General features: G+C 36.1%; 1 protein-coding gene across 2 annotated transcripts in view; it reads right to left on the bottom strand.

Annotated features, from left to right (window-relative positions):
• PTPN3 (protein tyrosine phosphatase, non-receptor type 3) overlaps positions 1-22659 on the bottom strand; it is an 85335-nt gene that overhangs the window by 53952 nt on the left and 8724 nt on the right. For both annotated transcript variants that reach the window (XM_010192268.1, XM_010192266.1), the window contains exons 5-9: positions 21136-21205; positions 20141-20193; positions 11231-11351; positions 6856-6943; positions 2537-2625 (exon numbers count right to left, since the gene is read on the bottom strand). In XM_010192268.1, coding sequence (XP_010190570.1) covers positions 2537-2625; positions 6856-6943; positions 11231-11351; positions 20141-20193; positions 21136-21205 — 421 coding nt within the window. The remainder of the gene's footprint in view (positions 1-2536; positions 2626-6855; positions 6944-11230; positions 11352-20140; positions 20194-21135; positions 21206-22659) is intronic.

The following is a 22659-nucleotide window of genomic DNA, read 5'->3' on the forward strand; positions in this document are numbered from 1 at the left end:
AAATTTGCTACATAAGGTGTTGAGTTGTTTTATCAATTTTAACTAGGAATGTAGAATATATTCCTCTAGCAGTTTCTCTGAAGTTTTCAAAGCAAAGAAACTGCAAACATTGAACAGCATTTAATACATAACCTTAATTGCTGCTGATGTGGAGTGTTTGTATGTTTTTGTCATTAAGATAGTATTTTTACTTGCAAAACGAATTTGGAAATTATCACAAAACAGTCGAGCACCCCCAAGAATAACTTTTCAGAGAATATAAAATACTGCGTTAAATCCCGTTATATTTTAAACATGTCTTGACTTGCATTGCCTCTGACTGATCAGTCAGCTCCTTATGTAGGTTGCTTTGATTGAAAATCTTCCTTTTGCCAAGGAAGTACTCTCTCACTGCCTCTGCTCCTGAAAACTTTTGATCCCCTTTGACTGCTACCATATGGCACAGTCATATTGTCATCCACTAATGCTACAGAGAATTTTACTTGAAGTAAGAAAGAGTGCTTTGATGGTGTTTGCTGCCACCTTGAGTTCTACCACGGTTATGGTGAAGCTTGCTCAGCCCATAGGAAAAACTACTTACTACAAATGGTGTTACATAAAAACCTAAATACCATTTCAAATTATTTGAATGTGGGTTTTTTTGCATTCTTAGGTACACACACACACACACACACACCACCCCTGTTCTGTAAGGAATCTCCTTAACTGCACATCTTCAGCCCAACTAAGATGCATTAAAATTCCAGGAATTACAGAGATGTAACTTGCTTTGAGGCTTAAAAAGGAACTGAAAGTCTGTACTACAAATAGAGTGCAGGGTAGTCTGCTCTGGTGACTTTCCTTGTCTGCTTGTTTTGCGGGGGCAGGTATGGGGAGGAGGCAAGGAATGGACATCATTCCTGCATGAAGAATTATGACTAACTCATTCAAGAAGCCAGAAATAAAAGATCTAAAAGTTATTCCCCATGCAGGAAGTTTTTGCTCCTTTCAAGCTAAGTAGATATTTTTAGAGAGAGAGTAGGAAAGCTTGGAACAATTGCACTAGCTGTCAGCTGAAAACATTGCTGCCTAAACCTCGTATTTTAGAATGGAAATTATTTGAGCTGAAAAAATCTGTGGGGTTTTTTGCCCTTAATTTCTTTTTGTAAATGATAATAAGTTTTTGTGAATGATGTTTTAGCATCTGTGTTTTATTCCTCCACGCTCTCCAGGAGTAGCATAGGATTCTTTGTGTCTAGTGTGCTATAAAGCTTTCTTTCCTTTCCCTAAAAAAAAAATAAAATTAAATCATATAGTCCTGAATTTTAAAATGCCATCACTACGGTTTTCAGGAATAACTATTATCTGTTCATACCTTAGGTCACTCAGTTGGCAGAACAAGACTTACAGAAGACAGAAAATGTGCATCCAGCTGGCAATTTTTAAAACCTGCAGCTGTTTAAAGAAGCTGCGAGATTGACATATGAAAGGGCAGAGCTCAGGGCACAAAGATGAAAGTCGCTTATGCTTTAGTGTACATTAGAAGTGGAAAAATTCAGTATGTCACTATGATGTACGAGAGCATTACTGACATTCATTTAGGATGGTTACAGTACAGCCAAGTGAATTGAAAGACAACTCATTGCAAAGAAAAAAAGAAGAATGCAAACACTGCAGTACAATTTCCACTAAAATTTAAAAGGTATACTTTATCAAATAAACAAAAAAAAAATCATACCCAATCAGACTGGGAAAAATTCTGATCCAACCTCAAAACCTTAAGGAAATGCTCAGCCTCCATAAAATTTCTAATTTATGTTATAATTTTAATATGGCATAACTAATAAAGCCCACAAGTACTACAAATTATTATAGCTTAACTAATTTCTAATGCCATTCAACATTAAGACTTCTTATGCGCATTGCCTCTTCGTAGAGATTATTTTCCACAGCATTATCACACACACTAATGTTTTCAGTATCACAGAATAATGCAAAGGCCTCTCCCCTGGAGACTCCAAAACTTGTTAACATTATATAGCCTTGTTTGATGACATTTAAAAATTTGTCTAAATTATATTATGGAAGTTCCAGTAAATCTGAAACTCCATATAACTCATTTTACATTTATTTTCTGAGAATATTTTTTCTGAAATATTCTTTTCCAAAAAATATCTTCTTGTTGAATGACAGGATAAAAGTATCAGACCACTAGCTGTTACGCTTTACTAGTAATACAGACTTTTTTTCAAAAATACGTATTATTTGGTACAACAGCAGCAAATCTCTAATACCTTAGAGTCCTCCTAAATCATGTACTCACATCTGTATGTGAATTAACTTAATTGAGACTTCACACAGTGCAAGGGGTTCAAAATCATTAGAGAATTAAAAACCTAGGCAGCAGGTTTCATTGTTATCTCAACACAAGGAAATACCATGATACCTCATAAAGAACAAATTTATGTACTGTAGGCTTCACTGGAATAAGTGTTAAAGCAAACTGAAATAAGATTGAGAAGACTAGACATATTTCTTTACTAGTAATGGAATTTACCAGGGATAGAAGCTTGTGCAGATGAGTTTTCTATATACAGCAATTCCACTGGATGCAATCCCAATCATGAGATCTAGATTATGGAGATCCTGCAAAAGAAAAATGCTGTAAGAACACAGATGCAGTTTGTGTGATTCCAATTTATTTCTAAACAAGCGTTCACATTTTCTATACTTAAATTGTTACTCCTGAGGCAAAAATTCAATAAAATAGTTGAATTTTTTTCTTATTTATCTCTTTCCTTTGATGTCATCTACTAGGTATTATAAACTTTCACTCATTAAAACAAGTTGCAATGTTCATCTTGCTACATTAGATATTCTTTAGGTTGGTATCAGACTAAATTTTCAAGTCCAGAGTTATTAATTTAACCATGGGAGAGAAGTTGAAGTACTTCCCATGACATGAACAATTAGATAAATGTCACAAAATTTTGGGAGCTGAACACAAGTGTCCTGATTCTAAGCTGTTTAAAGAGGTAAAGTACATAATTCGTCATTTTTTTTCCAAAAAGGTCTTAGCAATAGAGACTGGGCAAGGGGTGACCACAATTCTGCATATGAGAGTATGCTAGAGGAATATACGTGTTTGCATGAATGTTTGATAACTAAATTGAATCCGTTGTTAACTAAACCAAAACCTGTGCATTAGCTTAACATGTTCAGCTAGAAAAGTGAATCACAGAATCACAGAACGTTAGGGATTGGAAGGGACCTCAAAAGATCATCTAGTCCAATCCCCCTGCCGGAGCAGGAACACCTAGATGAGGTTGCACAGGAAGGCGTCCAGGCGGGTTTTGAATCCATAAATTTACAATCCTTTATAGGTACTGAGAAACTCAAGAGGAAACACATGCTTCCATATAAGCAAACACTTGAGTTAAAAGAAAAACAAAAACGATTGGGGGTAGCATGCTGAATGGTCAACTTGAGTCTAAACTCAAACTGATGTTACAGAAGTTACAAATTTTTGCTACCTATTTCTCTATAATCAACACACACTAATATGTTATTACACAGATTTCTAAACAGAGCTGAACACATGCATAAATCTACATGTACGGTGTAGAACCCATTGGTTAAAACATCAGGTTTGACTCAAAAGTAATTTCAGACTATTCTGTAAAGAATGGCCAAAGGTAATGGCTTCTCTTAAAGCCTTCAGTAGCTTAGCTGCTCCTCTAGATGGTACTCTGTGCTCAATTAACATACAGTTTTCTTATATGTCCAATGCAATTTCTTTATATTAGTGAGGTAAAGAAGAATAGAACAGGTAGCATGTACTCTAACAATACCGTGGAAAGTCTACAATAAATCCTCTAAAAATAATTGAATAGAAGCCTAATATAGGCATATGGAACGAATGAAGCTGAACCTAATCTGCAGTGTGATTTAGAGACCTCCAGCGAAATACCACAGCAGGCTCACAGAGAACGAGCATAACCTATTTAATACGTAGTACATTAACACTGAATACTGACAAGATGAGAGGAATACCAGTTCAATTTCTGAGGGTACACTAAAAGAAAATCATTGGGTAGGTAGGAGTCCAAATGCATTCAAGGTAGCCCAGAATCAGCTGAAATTATTAATAATCCTCAGTGATCTTCTGTCCCACTTTGCCATGAACTGCTGCTAGAAGAGCTGCTTCAATATCGGAAGAAGTTCCTGAACTGCCAGTTTATGCCAGCATAATACAGGAAACCAGAACTGACATCCCTGTATTTTAAAACTTGGGGAGAAAGCACATATTTCAGGAGATGAATCACATGTAATTTAGCTGCCCATGCCACAGTACAGCCAATCTAAACCAGGGCAGAAACCTGCATTGTTGGAACTTCAAGCTTGCTCCAGCTTATTGCTTTTAAAAATAAATGCTGTGAAGAAAAAACAGCTTTAGGAGAAAAAGCTGAAAACCTGCATGATTTGGCAGAAATTAAAGATTAGCTAAACACTTGATAGGGATTAATAAGGCTAAACTACTCTACTTCTTCCAGGAGCTTTGTCAGAACAAAGTTCATTCCCCACCCCCTTATGCCCAATCCAAAACACTGATCTCCCATGGTATTTGTTATAATGAACTCTCTTGTGTTAAACCTAAGAAATCCAAACCCAAGATTTTGGACTAGCATAAAGAAAGAGGGTCTCCCAAAAGAAAGATGATGTAGATGTGCGGTTATTTCCCTTTCAAAACATCTATGTTGTGAAATTGCATAACTATGAAATAACATGCATATACTTTTTACCTATTTCTCTATAGAGATAATAATAAAAAAATTATAAAGATAAAAGTGATCATGTCAGGCATCTAGGTAGTTAAATACTGATTCATATTTGATTTAATTTACAATTACCATCTGGATTTTTGCAGACATGGAAATAATATTGATTCTACAAATTTCCTACCTTTCTCTCTCTCCGCAAAAATGAAAGAAGGGTTAACATCAGACTTATTACTGAGCAGATGAGATAGTGGTCCAGAGTCAAAGGGAGATTAGGAATTCAAGAAATCTTAATACAGTTCTAAGGTATTGAATTAATTCTTCTGGTTTTCTTAATACTATTCCATTTTTTAATATTACAATTTTAGCAGCTCAGATTAATCCTCAGAGAAAAGCTAAGTGTTTGCACATCTGAGCAAAGGTGGATTCACTAATGGAAGTTTCATGTTTAGCTCACACTTTACTTCTGCATAATTCTTTGTACCATAGAACATTAGAATTAAGGAAACCAGATATTCATTTGTTCTTCAAGTAACATTATCCAAATGTCTCTCACTCTCAGCCACCAGCGCAGGAGCACCAGCTTCTTTTGGCCATTAGTATAAAAGTCAAGTATTATCTAGTTCCTTTGTCACACATAACCTAAGAGAACTAAGAATATTTTAGCAGCAAAGACCTGAATCATAAGGATCCACAAAAATAAAAAAAAAGCCACAGTTTAATTAGTCCTTGCTAGATCTGCTCAAAGCACTGAGACCTGACAGAACTGGAGGGGTAATTTAAGAGCAATACTAAGTGGTGGGAGGCTATCAGGAGGCCTGGCAAACATCCCTGTCAAAGCTGGGGCATAATGTGGTAGCCTCTGTGAAGCAGCAGCATACTGTGAGGTAGGTATCTAACCTTCTCTGCAAACACTACTAACAGAAATAGACTGTTTCAAACTTGGGAAAATTATCATTTACAGCCAACATGGGCTAGCAGATGAGACCAAATGGTGAGTAGTATTCTTCCTGTATAGCTGCAGCACAGACAAAGCACTCAGCAAATGGAAGACTATCTACCAGAAGACAAATGCCAAGAGTGTCAAAACTATACTGGCTTTATACAGGAGTACTTGAGGAATTCTTAGAAATCTAATGCAACACTCACTTATTTGTGGTAGCAAGAAGAAAAAATATCATGCTGAGGCGAAAAAAAATACCTTTTCTAGACCTTCCATCATTACAGAAACTGATGTATTTTTCATTAAAATTCTCAGTGTCAGAATAAGTGACAAATCTCAGAAAATGTTGGGAAAAACAGTAGTCATCTTCATTTAGGAAATCAATCATCTGCGCTACATCATTAAGTTTTTATACTACAAGCTTTATGCCAAAATAATTTTCTATCACAGAAAAACACAAATGGTAACTTGCACACAAGGATGCAACTAAAACCACAAAAATCCTATTTTGGGTATTCCTCTCAGACAGCTAACTGTAGCCAAAGAATTAAATTGCAGTAGCCAGTAAAATACTAGGACAAGTTTCTTATCAATGAACACCCTGTGTCTGAAAGTTTTCAAGTACATTTTTAGCAGCCATCTTCCATGCTATTAAATACTGCTTAGATTTAATTTGAGTTAGCAAATGCAATAATAATAATAACAATAATAACAACAACAACAACAATAACAATAATAACAACAACAACAACAACAATAATGATAATCTCTACATTCTTAACACGATGTTAGAATTCAGAGAAAGTAAATTCTCAAAACACCTGCCAACTACATCATAGCACTAAACAGAGCATTCATTGTCTTTCATGCTAAGATATTCATAAACTCTGATAAAATTATTAAGTAAAATGTATGGCAGTATCGTAACAATTAATCTAAATAATACATTGTTACTCTTCCAAGGAGATCTAGCTTATTTGGTTGAAATTCCAGCACCTATGTTACACAGAAATTATTGAAAAATTATTCAAATCTTTAAACAAAAGTAACACTTTATAAAGTCAATACTTAAATGCTACTGGTTTTACTGCTATTAATTTTATGTAAAAAAGGCTTCTTTTTTTTTCCAAGTGAAAAATCACAATGTAAACATACTCTACCACTGTGCAATTCCACTCCATAGAATTCAAGTGTTCGTGCTATATTTATGTAGCAGGACTCTGCTTCAGATTGCTTGAGGCCACTGAAAAGAGGGGAAAAAATTAATATATGGACCATAGTAAAAAATAAAATACATTATATTATATTTATTCCAAATACATAAAAACAGAAGAACCCCACAGCCCAGTGTCTGACAAATAAACCTCACTGACTAGTGCCCTACTAGTGCACAAGTTCTTCACTGACAAAGGCCCTACTAAACGCATCTCAAAAACTGAGCAAATTATAGATGGTGTTTTTATCTTAGCCATTCTGGACTAGTTCTTTTTAAAAGAATAATTTGCACCTCCTTTGTTTAAAGGGATGAGGAAACAATTCCCATATAAAAGCTTCTTTTATAATAAGAAGTTGTACCTGTAAATAGTCTATATTGCATTGTCTCTCAAAAGAAAATAATGTAGAAGAAAGATTAGAAACAGGTTGTAGTAAAAACTAAGTAAAGATGATTAAATAAGTTAAAGTTATGAAATTCACTGAGGGAAAGCCATCTGAGTTTATGTACAATCTGTAAGTCCTAAAATACTTTTTTCTCCCACTACTTGATGTGAAATGTACTACAAAACTTGCAAGAAACCTATCTTCTGGTCTTCTAGAAAGCATCTACGATTCTGAGACTTTTTTTCCCCAGAGACAAAATCTCAAAAATCCCCATACCTCAAACAAACAGATTATAGATATCTTCATGGAAGGCTACAAGTAATCTACTACGAGTTTTAAAACCAAAGAATTCAAAAGTAACCCCTACCTAGATTGTTCTCCCATGCAGCCTGCTGATTATTCAACTGAGAGGTATGCAATTCGGCCTAAACAAGATTCCTTTAGGCATGATAACAAAAGCAGCCCCTTCCAGCAAAGTGCAGGGCCAAGAGCGTTTCAGCTGAGAACTGATCAGACAAGAGGCAGCTCTGAAATCTGCTGTAACCCATTCACACTGTGCTGTGTCCACAACCATCCTGGCCAGCACACACCAGCGATTCAGGCACTACAGCCTGTTAGAGTCACTGTGAGAACAGGAACTGATGGATGAGTGTAGTATCTACACACATCTAAGGAGAAAAGACATCAGATATCATCCTATCATATTAGCAACTAAGGGCAGGTAAAAACAACTCTTTGCCAGGTGAGCTTTCAAAATGACACCCATAAAACTACATTAATAAATGCAATTTAAACACAACCTGTAAAAAGTTGACATAACATTGTGTTATGATAAAAACTTCAGATACTGCCTTATGTGGAGTGTCTTTGTAATTCTCATTTTTAAAAGAGGCTTGACCTCCAAAGGTGGACATCTATTACTTGGAATTAATATTCATCCTTTCAAATTCCAGACCATCAAAATACCACCCCTGAAACAGCCACTCTAGAAAATATTATAACATGCTCCATAAAACTGAGTTACTTTGAACTGGAAAGTCATTGCCAGCAGCATGGCTTGAGGATGTCACAATATTGGAAAAAAAGAGCAAAGGCAAGAAAGAAATCTTTGCCACAAGTCTGAGATAAACCACTTACAGTGGATCTGGGCCTTACAGTGACTACTGTCACCTTGATTTTGAAAAAAATAAATTAACCCTGTCTCTTTCACTGTGTCAGAAAGTTAGAGGAAAAATAGCCAAACCACACAAAACAGACATTTCATTACACAACAGGATGCCGAATATGGAACATTTGATGTCTGCATATTATTTTCCTTTTTTAAATTTTGAGCAAGAACTTGGTTCAGAATATAGGGAAAGTCTACGGCATACCAACAAGATACATCTGCAAATTTTAATTCTCAATTTGCATACATCAACACCAGACCAATCAAGCCTTGTGCCTCAAAAGGCCACCAATTAAAGATTAAATGAAACCTTTAGTTCCCTAAGCAGGTGGTAGTTACGCAGTGAGATATATAACCACAACAACAGGCAAAGGGAAAAGAGTCTTGGTGTCTCTTTCCAATTTTTATAGCTGTTGATACCCAGGGGCTAAAAAACATCATTTGAAATATAAGCATCATATGAAGTATCAAATGTATCCTTTTCTTCAAACTGATGGCTAGACCTGGCAAGCACTATGAAAACATTACCAATATGGATAACATTCACATCCTAAAACTTCAGACTCCCGATGTACTAAGTAAAACTGGTAACAAAACCTTGTTAGAGCTAACTACACACAGAACTATTCCCCTGTGGATTTAGGGATGAACACAGAAGGAAAAATATCTGAAGCTATACCAGTTCAATATGGCCGTAGTTGCTTTCTGAAGAGCTACTTAGTTTCCACTGAATAGTGTCCGATATGAACATGTTCATAGAACTACTTTCTCTACGTTTGCAAAAGAACACCAAAACCAGTTAAAAAAACCCTCTAATTAAGCTACAACATACAAGACTTAACACAGCTTCTCAAATCTGTACCTTCAGCAACTCCAGCCTTTAAATTTCCTGTCGTGAAAGTTTCCCAAAGGATAGACACAAAAGAATAAAAAAGTGTAGACATTTATAGGGCTGACTTTGCAATCCTATAATATAAGAATGCAAACTTAAAAGGGATAATAATTTACAGATATCCCATATGGTCTACTGCAAATAATATTTACTCCAGATCAGCGGAAATGTCATTCCCAAACAACACTCTTAAGATGATAAATTCTCCCTTTCTGTCTTTCTTCCTCAGGAGGTCCGGTGAAAAACAGAACCATTCTTGTCAAGTGTGCCACTGGCACTGATCTAGTCAAAACCATGTCTCAGACATAAGTATTCAGTATGAATGCCAAAGTAGGATGCAAGAAATACCGCCAGAACACACACACATGTCTGCCTCTCCCTGCACTCCAAAATAAATAGGCTTGAAGAGCTAAATTTCAAAAAGGTGTTAAAACAATGAAGAAACATTTTTGTCAGTCCAGTCAAGTATTTTTTTTATTCAGAACTTCAATTACCACCACCTACATGAGTTCACATAGAGCAGTTAAACTTCTAAGTCATCAAGGCTTCAGTCTACCACAAATACTCAATAAAAGCCTCAATTTCACTGGGAAGGACCCAGAAAAGAAAGGATTTTTTCCAGCAGACCCTACCGCACCTTTGTGTAGACCAACCATAACTTCTGGTCTGTTCTCTGCAGGAAGTAACCAGTTTTATATCTGCGGCTACGACAGCACTAAATACATTACTTTAACCCAACCACTGCAAGATTCTTCAGAACCTTTGTCTTTGAGACGACCATTTCCTAAAGACAATCATATTTATTCACGCCTGTCTACAATTCCCCCTCTAAAAACTGCTGAGCCTAAGGAAAACTACAAATTAATCTGCAAGGAGTAGAGGCCTCAGCTGTTGTGCTCCTGAACATGAACAGCTAGGAAAGCAGTCTAGATTAGTACCTACACAGAGGGAACGGCTGCAGTTGGAGTTAAGTGGTTATCTGTGTTTTGCCCCATAAATGGCAAAGCAACGTGCATGTTCTGGACTGCTAGGCAGCATACACGAAACTCAGAACTACTCACTACACCCATTCGCAGCAAAGAAACAAGAGGGAGAGGTGAGAGTGTTGAAAGATGACAAAAAAAGTTGAGGAATTTTAAGGGAGAGATGAAAATGCAGATATTTCAGAGTATAAATCAAAGAAAATAGGAAAGTGAGGAACCAGTTCTGTAGCAGTAAAGATAGAGATGGAGAGAACAAGTCCACAGAGATGCTGATTTAATTTGCTCAAATGCTCACGATTTCTTCAGTTTGCATATTTGCATTCAGCTTGAGAGCATCTGATCAACACCACTAATTCTAAATCTGCAGGCTTACATGGGACAAATCAGCAGGGTCAGAAAGAGTAATTAGCAGTAGACTGACTGGAATAATCTGTTGTAGCTTTTACACTCAGGAGAGTGGAGAGAAAGCACTATGTTAATTGAGGTGTTTCGGTTTGTTTTTGTGGGGTTTGTTTGTTTGTTTGTTTGTTTTCCCCCTATACATAGACCAAAAAAACCTTGGATTTGAAAAATGGACAAATTTCTTTGATCAAAAAAAGCTCCATCAAACACCTAGTACAGTGTTCTAGATGGCTGTCATTAATAATGTATAATGCTAACTGATCTGCTAGTTGTTACAGCTAGAAATGTATATAAACATTTTAACACATTGGCATCATACTCTGAATGTGATTAGCCTAGCACCTGTATGATAACACCAAATAATTAAGAGAAGATACGTGAAATAAAACTGTTGTACTGAAACTACTAAGAACTTGAGTCTCCTTTTTTTTTTTTCTTTTTCTTTAAAAACTCAAGAGATGAGAGAGAACTAAAAGTTAATGTTACCTGTGTTGCTCATGTAGCGATTCTACTTTGGTAAGAAAATCTTTGTTCTGCTCTGGTATAAAGTTGTAATTTGACAGATATCCTGAATGATGTACTGCAGCGTTATAGTCTCCAAGTTGTGCTGTTAGGAAACAAGAAACACATACACAAATTTTTCATAGTTAATTATTATCTAGAAGAAATCCCTTCTCCTCATTAAAACACATACACATATGGGGAAATGCAGGAATTAGAGATTGTTTCCAAACAGACAAGAAGTACTAAGCACAGGGAATTGTATGACAGCATTGAATAACTTTTTTTTTTCCAAAATATGCTTACCATAACTATAATCTCAAATAAACTCACTACTTTTAGTTATTTAAATAGCGCCACTTTTGCATCACATGCTGTACATGCAGACGTGCAGTACTATAACATCAGAGGAAATCAAATTGCTTCAGTAAGAGATGACAAATGAAAAAACAATTTAATATACATTTACTTGACTATAACACATTAGAAGTCTTCAGAAAGGTCTGTCACTTAGAAAGCATGTAGTCTTCACACTCTCACATCATAATTATTCAAACTAACTACTGTGGCTCTGTACGAACTATTCAATCATTAATCTTGCCTTGGCTGAAAATGAATTACTTAACATAGCATGAGAAATAACTGCAGATTTACACATAACATGACGAAGCTGCTACCAAAAGTAAATATAAGTTTACAGCCAAATCCCTTCAAAAATAATACTAATTAGTATATATTTTTAGATAGTTACTAGATAAAAGCTAATTCTTATCCATAGTTGATAGTATATCTGAAAACAAATGGAAGCATAGATGACCATTAATTTACAGCCTCAGTCTATGCAAATTTTCTTTAAAAGCTAGGTCAGCATAAATTTATGTCCTGGAAAATACACATAAATCTTCTACTTGTTATAAAGATGCAAGGTTTGGGATAGCAGGAAGGTTGCTTCAAATAAAGTATTTGCCTATCTGCCACAAACTTACCTAGTTTCAATTAAGTAATTCACAGCTCTGTAATCCATGAAATCTGTGTTTTCATAAAGTATCTGAAGATATTAAACCCCCAAAAGATGGTATGTTTAAGCAGATCACTAAAACTTGTACTAATCTGCTTTTTCCCTAAGGAGTATGAAGTATTTATTATAATGCATCAGAGCTTCCCAGAAGCTATTGGTCTGACTCGTAAATTAACACAAACAAAAGTACTTGGATAGGCTGCAAACATTGCAGCAAAGAAAGCCCCTCAACTAAATCAAAGTTAAAGAGCATGGTTTTAGGAACTATACTATTACCATTATTTTCCAGAAAATACCAAGTATGAGAGAGTGATTTAAATGATTCAGGCTTGGGGGGGGATGAAGGAATTGTGCACTTCAAAAATAACTTATGGCTACAACAACTATAGATTTGTCTGTAATGCAGAGGATAACTAACATTTGCTATTTACATATGCAAAAAGCATGACTTCTATGGCACAGAAAACTGAACCACTGTGATATGAAACACATTGCTGCATACACAGTCAGGAGCTACCATAGTTGCACACCTAGTTGTCAGCATCGAGGAAAGTATTAAAATTAAAAAGGAAGTAGAATGATAAACGGTAATTAATGTATTTTGAATGCAGATGTTCCTGCAATACTTAGCCTTTTCTTTTTAAAGGTAGTCTGAATTATTAATTAACCAGCAAAATGGCTGGCAAAAGACTAAATATTTACCAATGGAAACAAACCACATATTTGAACACTGCTATTAAAACACCTCTGAAGAAGAAAACAAAACAAACCAACCAAGACAGAAGAATCAGAAGTATAATAAGAAACTGAAATAATTTTTAGGAATAGTGATATATTAACAGAAGTCCAAGTTGCTGTCAGGACCAAGGCTAAGGCAATAACAATAAAAACAATAAACATAAACTTTTTGTACAAAGTAGGTGAAAATAAACCACACAATTTCACAGACAACAGTATTTAATTGAAGTTTTTTTACTTTATTAACCACTAGCACAATCCATTTTTTCTATGAAACACAGCCTATGTTTTTACGGTTTGCTGCGGTCAGCTTGAATTACATTCTTGTCAATGGGAAGAGACTAGATTGCCAGGAATAAGACAACGTACTTGTCCACTTAAATTTTATTTGCATTAGGTAAAAACATTTTTAACTGTAATTTTACCTTCTCTAAAGAGGGCAACTGCTGATCCTTCATGCATTATGAGGTAGAGTCTTCTTGCTCATCTTCCAAATATGGAGGTTGCTCTGGTCATTTTTCTTCTTGTTCCTAGCTACCTGAGGTCATGTCAACAAGGGGAGCAGTTCAGAGTACTACTTGCTTCTCCAACTCCCCAGCCAACTGTCACCGTTGAAGAGAAACTATACATGCTGATTAGTAGACAACTTGGAAGACTAATGATCTTGTGCAGAATTCTAATTATCCAAGTAGGAAAAAAAAATAAAATAGGGCAAACAAGACCTCAGTAAGAAAAACCTGTGAGGTTTCTACCTCTTTACAGGATTTCTCTAGAAGAGAGAAATACTTTGGACCTATTTCTAATCTGAATTTCTCCTGACATAGCTTCTGCTCTGATCACATGAGTCAGCAGATACTGACCCAATGAGGATAAAGTTACAGTAAAAAAAAGAAAAATAACATTTTTCATTTTTCAATAAAAAGAGGACATTTATTTTATTACTATTAGTAAAAGAAGAGTGCAATAGCAAAGCAGCCACAGAATAATTTTCCGTGGATGAAGTTGCACGTTGACCTCCCAAAAAAGCTTGTTATATGTTCTAAGTTTACACAGGATATGTACTGCCTATGCCTTACTGAAGCCTAAACAAGCCATTTTTTCTTCAGACTTAGTAAAATAATTTGTTCAGTTAGAACAATGTGGTAGGTGTATATTTTTCTCTCCTTGTCCTGACAGCAGAAATACTTCTGTGAAGGAAGGCATCACAGAAAAGCACAATTAAAATGAAAAAAAAAAAAATTACACATTTTTATAAGATTCAGATGCAGAGGAAGAGAAGACCAGGAACAGGTGTATTTATGTAGCACTGACAGATTTCAGTAGGAATTCTATGGGTACACACATATCTTCCCTAGAAAGAGAAGCTCCAGCACCAGATACATTGCTTCATTAAGAGGCATGGGGGGACAAAAAACAAACAAACAAAAAAGGGCTTTATAGAGGGAAGATCTGACACACACAGAGAAGTAAAAAAAAGCCATTTATGTCAACAGGTCTTTCAGTAATTACCAAGGCTTCATCTATTTAGTGGTTTCTTCCAGGAAACCATTGGTCAGTAAGCTCACATGTTGCGGTAGGGCAGCACTGATCTCATTTCTGTCTCCCACTGTCCCAAAGGGGAGGGGCAAGAAAGACAGAGTCAGACTCTTCTTTGAGTTGCAAATGAAAAGAATGACAGACAACAGAAATTTCAGCATCGGAAATGCAAAATTGAACTAGAAAGGCCCTGAGCAACCTGATCTGACCTTGAAGAAGCCCCCCTTCTAAGCTAAATTTGGCTGTGGTTCTTACTTACATAAAGTTATTTCTGACATCCAAGCTTCCTGCTACACGACCACAATAATTATTTGTTTGGTTCCAGTTTTAGAAATTAATGTTGTTTTGGAATGCTAACAGTACCAAAATACCACCGTTTCAATCTGGCACAATTTTCACAGGCAGTCTCAGAAAGCGTAACAGTATAAGAGATAAGCTTTCCATAAGAAAAGCTTTAGCTTCGCATAACTTAAAGGGTGATCATTTTCTGCTTCTCATCCATGTGATAGCCTTCAAGGTCTAGAAGACAAGTTGATCTCCAATTCTACAAAGTTTGCTTGTAAACAAAAATTAAGTTTGCATAAAAAGTAATAGCATCAGAACCTATTTCTGTACATAGGCATCCCAAGTAACTACAGACACCAAAAGGCAAATAGATGAATGGTTCATTGGCTAAGCATGATGGGGAATCAGTTATAGATAATACGGACAATCTGGCCCAAAAGAATGCCTATAAAACCTAGTCCCTGAAAACAGGCTTAATATCAACTTTCTGAAGACTTGAGAAGCTTACCAGAAAAAAGAGAAAATCAAGTAGCTTCACAGTGGATTTGTAACTTTTAGATGGCATGAATAACGCACAAAGTGATCTGAGTTGCCTGGTTTTAAAAAGAGGATAATTACATAAGCAGATCAGGTTCCCAGTGGAACAGAAATTAACCAAACAATGGGACAAGTCTAGCATAAACATTAGATAACTTATTTCATCATAGTGTAAAAATTGTCAGGTATAAATTTGCAATCAAAGGATTACAATAGAGTTAGGGCCACATGACTGGCCTCCAAATGAGGACAGCAATAGCAATGGAGGTTCCGAGATGAGAGTGAAACATGATATTGAAAGCTAATGATAAATTTATCTTCCTATGAACACTGAGGTACAAAAAGAAAAGATTCTTCCTAATCTGTACAGGTCAACTAGTTTAGACATTTTAAGTGTTTGCACCTTCATTCAGAGCAGAAGAAAAATAATGAACTACATCACATAAACTAAAGCAGTTACTGTTGAGAAACAGTAACTACAAACTATTCAGATATGAAAATGTTTCTGGAATCAGAAAATAATCCACTGCAGCAGAGTTCAGTTCTGAAGAGCCAACATAAAAATGTAGACACTTGACAAAAAGGCACTAAAAGGGAGCACTGAAATGAGCAAAATCCATGTAGGTATGGAGACTAAAGATACCATGTCGCAAACTTATCAGAAAGAGACTCCAAAAAGGGTCAAAAAAGCCTCATAAGTGGTTGCAGAGGGAAGAAAATGTCTTTCAACAAGTGGAACTGTATCCAAATAAGGACAAGAGTGTGAACACTAACCCACTCAACCAGTGAGTAAGTAATCATGATGTCTCCACTGGGCAAGTACAACTAGCTATTACACTTTGAGGAATGACAGAATGAGAAATTAAGCATTATAAAAACAAAAGAATATTTGTAGAAAAAACTAAAAAGGCCAATTATACGTACATAATGGTGGTCTTCAAGTTAGCTATTACTACTCCAGAATGAAAAAGTGAGTCATACCAAAACCTTTTTTAAATAAAAAGAAAAAAGCAGCAGCTCGAGTCAGCCACAGATTTAAAAAAAAAAAAAACACAAACCACAAGAAAAGACAGAAACAAATCAGAAATCTACAAAGTTGATATTTCTGCATCTCAAATACAAAATGCATGTCAGAAACCATACAGTCACAATCAGAAAAAAAGTATTGAGAGAAGCAAAGCATAACTCAAAGTACAAAGACTACTCATTTTGGAAAAAGTATGGGTGTAAGGGTAAGGAATAGGATAAAAGACTTAAAGGAAATAATTATTAGTACTCCCAAAACATTGTTTTGCAGAACTAATGCATCTACACACTGTGCTGATGTGTTATCTCTCAGCATTCACTACTACTTATGAGTAGTACAACATACTACATGGACCTTGACCATGGCTAACTGTTCTTTTCCCCTTTTTAATTATGTTACACAGAAATATTTAATAGGTTCATCCACCTTAAAAAATACAGAATAGTAGCCATGTAGGTGATAAGTCACTTTAGGAAGCCAGGTTCTTCAGCTGCAGCACTGGCCAATGTCCTACTCTGGGGTTCTCCACTCCAAAGATTACAGGATTGTACTTTGTTTGGAAGTGTTAAAGATCCAAAAAATCATTTGTGGTGTGGTGGAAGAACACCAGACAAACAATACTCAAAATTATGATCTCCTGAAGTGACCCCTGTATTGCCTAGCACAACTATAAAATATAATTAAGGGAAAACAGGCCAAAACAGCTGGAAAGCTGCTGTGTATAAACTATCAGGACAGTCTTAGCAGAGTTGCTGGCAAGCTCAAGAGCAGCAATGTAAACCACATGGAAGAAATGAACATGTATTTCAATTAATCTCTCTAAACAGATTCTTGTATTGAGGTTTTCATCACCATCACACAGATAACACTCTGGTACTGTAAGACATGATAAAAGGTACCTGTGACTGAACAGCACTGCCACAGCCCTCAGAAGAACTGATGGGCCATGCACACAATCCTCAGGTTACCCAAAACATCTGGCAAATAATTTCAAACACTGGGAATTCACGTCAAAGTTCCTTATCTTTATCCAGTCTGAATTTCATTCTGAGGCATAAGAGCTACATATGTGCTGGAAAGTAGCAGGAACCTGACTGATCTCTGAGGAAATCTCTCAGCTTGTGACATCCTTCTGAGCACTAATTCACTTCAAAAAAGAAGGGAAAGAAGAATTCACTTCCACCTCTGAGGCAGATGAGATCTCAGCCTTCTGGCGTTCCCCAGATTCTAACAAAATCTCCTACTACCCTTAGTTCCTGAAGGACTTCCACACTAAGCTCAGCTTTCCTCAAATCCTCACCCTTGCCAGCTTTCCTTTTCTTAGAAGAAGTTAAAGCCCACATGAATCCCAAGCAACCAGTCAACCCCTTCCTGAACAAACTCCCAAAGATAGATAGCAGAATGTAAGAGAAACCTCCTGGTTCTCAAAGCAGGGCTGAAAGCGGAACAGTATCATGGGAGATAATGAATCATTGAGCAACTGATACTCAGGAAAAAGAAAGCTTATGGGTATTCATAACACTTTTTGTTGGCTTTGCTGCTGTGCTTTAGACGCAAGTCCCAACCCAGCAAACTGTTTGCGTACATCAGAGCATATTCCCACCAAACCCATGGGACTTCTTACATACTGATAGTTAGTCATTTAAATATTCTTCTGGAAATGGTAGTTACTACACACAAAGCATTAGAAAACAAGTGGTGCTAAATCAGCTATGTGACATTTTAAATAAGAAAAGTTATATGCATACTGCATAGGTCCCTTATTTAATTTTATAGACTGTACAATATTCCCATTTTACACTTGTAAAAAACAAGGTGTACGATTTATCATTAGATTGTTATTTTAATAAAAGAGTAACATTGAGACTTAACGACTTCTAAGTTATTTGAAATGCACCTTAGTAAGTTCACTTTAAGAAAGGTTTTCAAAATCCTTTGACAATTTCTGTCACAAAGCACATTTACTGATAATAAACCAAGACCTTATTCTTCAAGTGTCTGAACCGTATTCATAATCAAGTTTAGTCACACACTATTGAGACGCAGCATTCACACCCACTTGTATTCCCCTGTAACTTAGCACCACCAGACAACACAGGGTGTGCCAGAATGGTGCAGAGTATCATGTCAGAGCTTTATTTCAGAACCGCAGTGCTGAACCCCAGCACCTGTGCAAAAAGGCAACGCAGAGAACCATCGTTCTAGCAGCACAACAGCCATGTCACCGTCTCTTCCCAAAACTCAGAATCTGTGAAGGTCAACCATACAACTGCCACATGTGAAAACTAGTTTAAAAAAGCAAGAGCAGAAATACAGAACATCAGATTTCACGCACAATGAAAGACATCTGCCTCAGCCCTCCTGCCAGTGACAACTACTCCACCTTTAAAATAAATAACCATAACTTTGTCAATGATGATTTTCCCCTTCTGCATACAAGGGAAGTTAGAGAAGGAGAGAACAGCCTGAAAAACACCATGAAATGGCAGTAATAAGAAACAGCTCAGGTAGAACTGACTCACAGTAACTTCAATGTTTTTTAATACGCAGATTCCTTACAGACTGCCCAGAGAGGTTGTGGAGTCTCCTTCTCTGGAGACGTTCAAAACCCACCTGGATGCCTTCCTGTGTAACCTAGTCTAGGTGATCCTGCTCTGGCAGGCGGGTTGGACTGGATGATCTTTTGAGGTCCCTTCCAACTCCTAACATTCTGTGATTCTGTGTGATTCTTATATCCAATAACTTCAGCTTTCCTTAATAAGTATGATTAGAAATTAGAACACCAAAAGAAAACTATTTAAAATAGTTTTAAAATGTTTCATACCCATATGAGATTTTCAGATAAAAACAGCTTGTCACTCTCTCCTTTGAAAATCATATTTTAATTATTTAGCTTGGTCCCTACTTCAAGCAAAAATTACTTCAACCATTTCTGTGGACCTTGCTAGCCTTTCCATAAAGAAATGGAATAAATATACATCAGCCAAATAATTACACAACTATTCTATTACGTTTTCCTCCGACAGTAACTTTTACAAATATACAAACTCCACTAAACCCTCAATCTGTTTGTTTGTTTGTTTAATAAGAATAGTTTTCCTCCAGCTGTTTTTCACTACCTGTATAGGACACCTGTAAGGCACAGGATCAGGCTCCATTCTGGTTTTCCTACAGAAGACACTTTTCAGATATCATCCTTAGAATTTCTTTCTGCCAGTTGCAGGCAGATAAGAAGGATATAAGCTCTTGTACATAAAGTTACCTTAAATGTCTTCCAAAGTGCCAGACAGTTTTGTATATCTCATTAATCAGATTCCCTGAAAAAATGTTACACAAGAACATTGGAGTTTCTGAATCATGAGTTTATCTTTCCCTTCTAAATGATGTCTTATTGCCTTGGAATGCTTTCCTGCAGCTACTATAACGCACAGTAAATTTCATTATTTCATTTCCAGTGACCATGAAAACCTGTGGGTTTTTTTGTCAGTGACACAAGCACACAAAGGTTGGAACAATGTTATTCTTGTATTAACTTCTTTATTTGACAGACCTAGCAAGTGTGTCTTGCTTTTCCTGTTTAGACTGTCTGAAGGCTGCTTTAATAACCTGCATCTTCTTTACACCTGTAGAATTTTGAATATTCTGCACAAATAGATAAGGAAAGAAATTTTTCCTTATTTTTCAGTGCTGAACAGCAGAGAAGGTAGTTAGCCAAATACATTTATTAATAAAATAATGATTGGTTGTTACTTACATTGTACTGCATATGATGCCAGGACAACAGCAGAATTAATGGGGCATGACAACCTAGGGAGAGGAGAAAGTATTTTTATTTAGACACAGTCTGTAAAAGTGTGCTGTTAATGTCTCTGCAATTAGTACAGTAGATGAAGACTCCTTTATCTTTAAAGATTATCTCATTTTTTCTGACTAAGCTTGAATGCCAAAGCGTAGCAGGACTGTACATTTAAAAGCTAGTTGCTATGTAATAGCTTCTGAAGTGAATGGAAGTAAATAGTCCTAAAGAGGCATGCTCGTATTCTTGCTGGATGCTTCTTTGGGGAAACAAAAGCAGAAGGGATTTTTATAGGGCTCTAGACACTATTTTAATAGCTGCAGTCTAGTATGTTTAAAACTAGACACAAACACTAAAATTAGCCAAATGCCAAGCACAAAGCTCTGATCTCATGACCAAAACTAACACCATAGAAGAAAAAAGCCAACACCTCCTATGAAATCCTAAAGGCAATTTACATTCGGCAACAAATACTCAGACCACCTTTTTCTGTTGTGTTTTTTTTTTAATGTACAAACACACAAGAATCACAGGCAAACGAACCACTGGGTGTATGCCCACCGTATAGGGAACATAACCCTAAAATCATGAGACATGATAGCATGAACTGCCCTTTGCTCCTCCCTCCTGATGACCACACTAGACAGCAGGTCCCCACATTTGACACACAATGCCTGGCACACTGTGTCCTGCATAAAGGGGATCTCTCCAGTTGACATTGTACCTCCAGACCCATGGCATCTCCCTGCAGCTCATTCACAAGAGACTTTTAAACTGTTGTTAACTGAGCTATGTGAAATTTTTCAACAATTCCTAGCAATTTTATTTTCTTTGTTTAAAAATGTTTCACAAGGCTTATTTTTATATCAATGATACTCTCATAAAAGGTTTTTAAAAAGCTTTTATTTTATTTTAAAAATAATTATAGAGAAATTGAAGTCACATCTTATTACCTTCCTTCCACAATATCAGTCTTCAATTGCAGGAAGAATAAGTGCCTAGAAAAAGAATTTTTGAGAACATACACACATTTATTTTCACATTTAAATGGTTATATGTAGTATTTTTATTTTATTAGATTTCCTGACACACTATACAAACAGATGAATAAAGCTTAGTGGCATTTACAAATATGCAATCATACTCCCACTCACTGTCTCAACAGTTTTAAAGATCTTTGGCAGTCTGTGCTCCAACACCAGGACCATAGTATTAATCCCACAATGAACACTACAAAAAAACAAATCATTACAGAACTAGGCTCTCTTTCTACCAGGAATATTCATCTTGGATGTAACGTTAAAAGAGAAAAAAAAATGAACAAGAAAAAAAAAACACTACACAAAAAAACCCACCAAAAAAACCAAACTGTGATAGTCTATCTCAGAACTACTCAATGGAGGACGAGGCATTTTTGAAGTAGCATATGCTGACAAAAAGCTTTTAAACAACTCTCCAAGAGCAGTTCAGTCTTGCGCTTCTTAGTGTGTTTGACAATGTTACTTGATAGTGATGCCGGAGCATTTGGATGAGAAGAACCACAAAGAGTAGGTCTTTGAATAATTCCAGTTTAAAAGTGCAGAACAGCTTACAATTTGGTGATTACCAAATAGCAAAAAAAGGTCAGTATCTAAGTTTTCTACAAGGAATATCATTTAACAAGCTGTACTATTTAGATTCCCAAGTCACTGAAATTAACAAATACTAAAGTTTAGACAAACAATGAAAATGTTACAAAAATGTCAGATTCATGGCTGCCTGTGAAATCTAAACTCCAAATTATGTGCACTGAACAAAACAAGTATTCAATTAAAGCCTTGTGACAAGTTAATTGAAAAGGGCTTATAATTCATGTACCCTGGCACCTCAAAATCTGAGAGGCTAAAAAAGAAAATTTTAAAGGTCTGCTATAAACAGAAGGGTTATAGAACTTTGTATGTTACAAGTAATGGGCAAACTAGAAAACAAGAATTGTTATCTGCTCTTCCTGAAACAAAATAAACCTCACCCTCCCACACCCTCTGCATTAAATCTACTACACATGTTCAACACTGACTCAGCGTTGAAACAAAACTTCTAACATAGATTTAGGACATGAAGACAGCTTAATCATTGAACTTCCCTATTTTTTAATCATTGCACCTGACTAAATGAATATGAAAAAGAAAGAAAAAAGCAACAGGCAAGTACTTCAATCGATGAAGGGCTCAATAAAAATGAATCCAAGGTGCAAATAAACCAACTGCCATCTTTGCACTAGCTTATATGTCAGCTGTATTTTGGAGTTGGGGGCTGTGTATAGTAGAAACCATTCATTACGAGCATCTCATCAAGCTGCTAATTCCAAATAACTTTGTATAAAACGTATCTACCTAATAAAGCATCGTTTGACAAGCTGTGGAGATGGGAAAGGAGGCCTTTACACATTCTTAGGTCATGGCAACAAACATCAAACAGAAGTTACCTGGTTTGTTCCT

Source organism: Mesitornis unicolor, unplaced genomic scaffold (assembly GCF_000695765.1).
Source record: "Mesitornis unicolor isolate BGI_N332 unplaced genomic scaffold, ASM69576v1 scaffold2889, whole genome shotgun sequence".
NCBI classification, from domain to species: Eukaryota; Metazoa; Chordata; class Aves; order Mesitornithiformes; family Mesitornithidae; genus Mesitornis; species Mesitornis unicolor.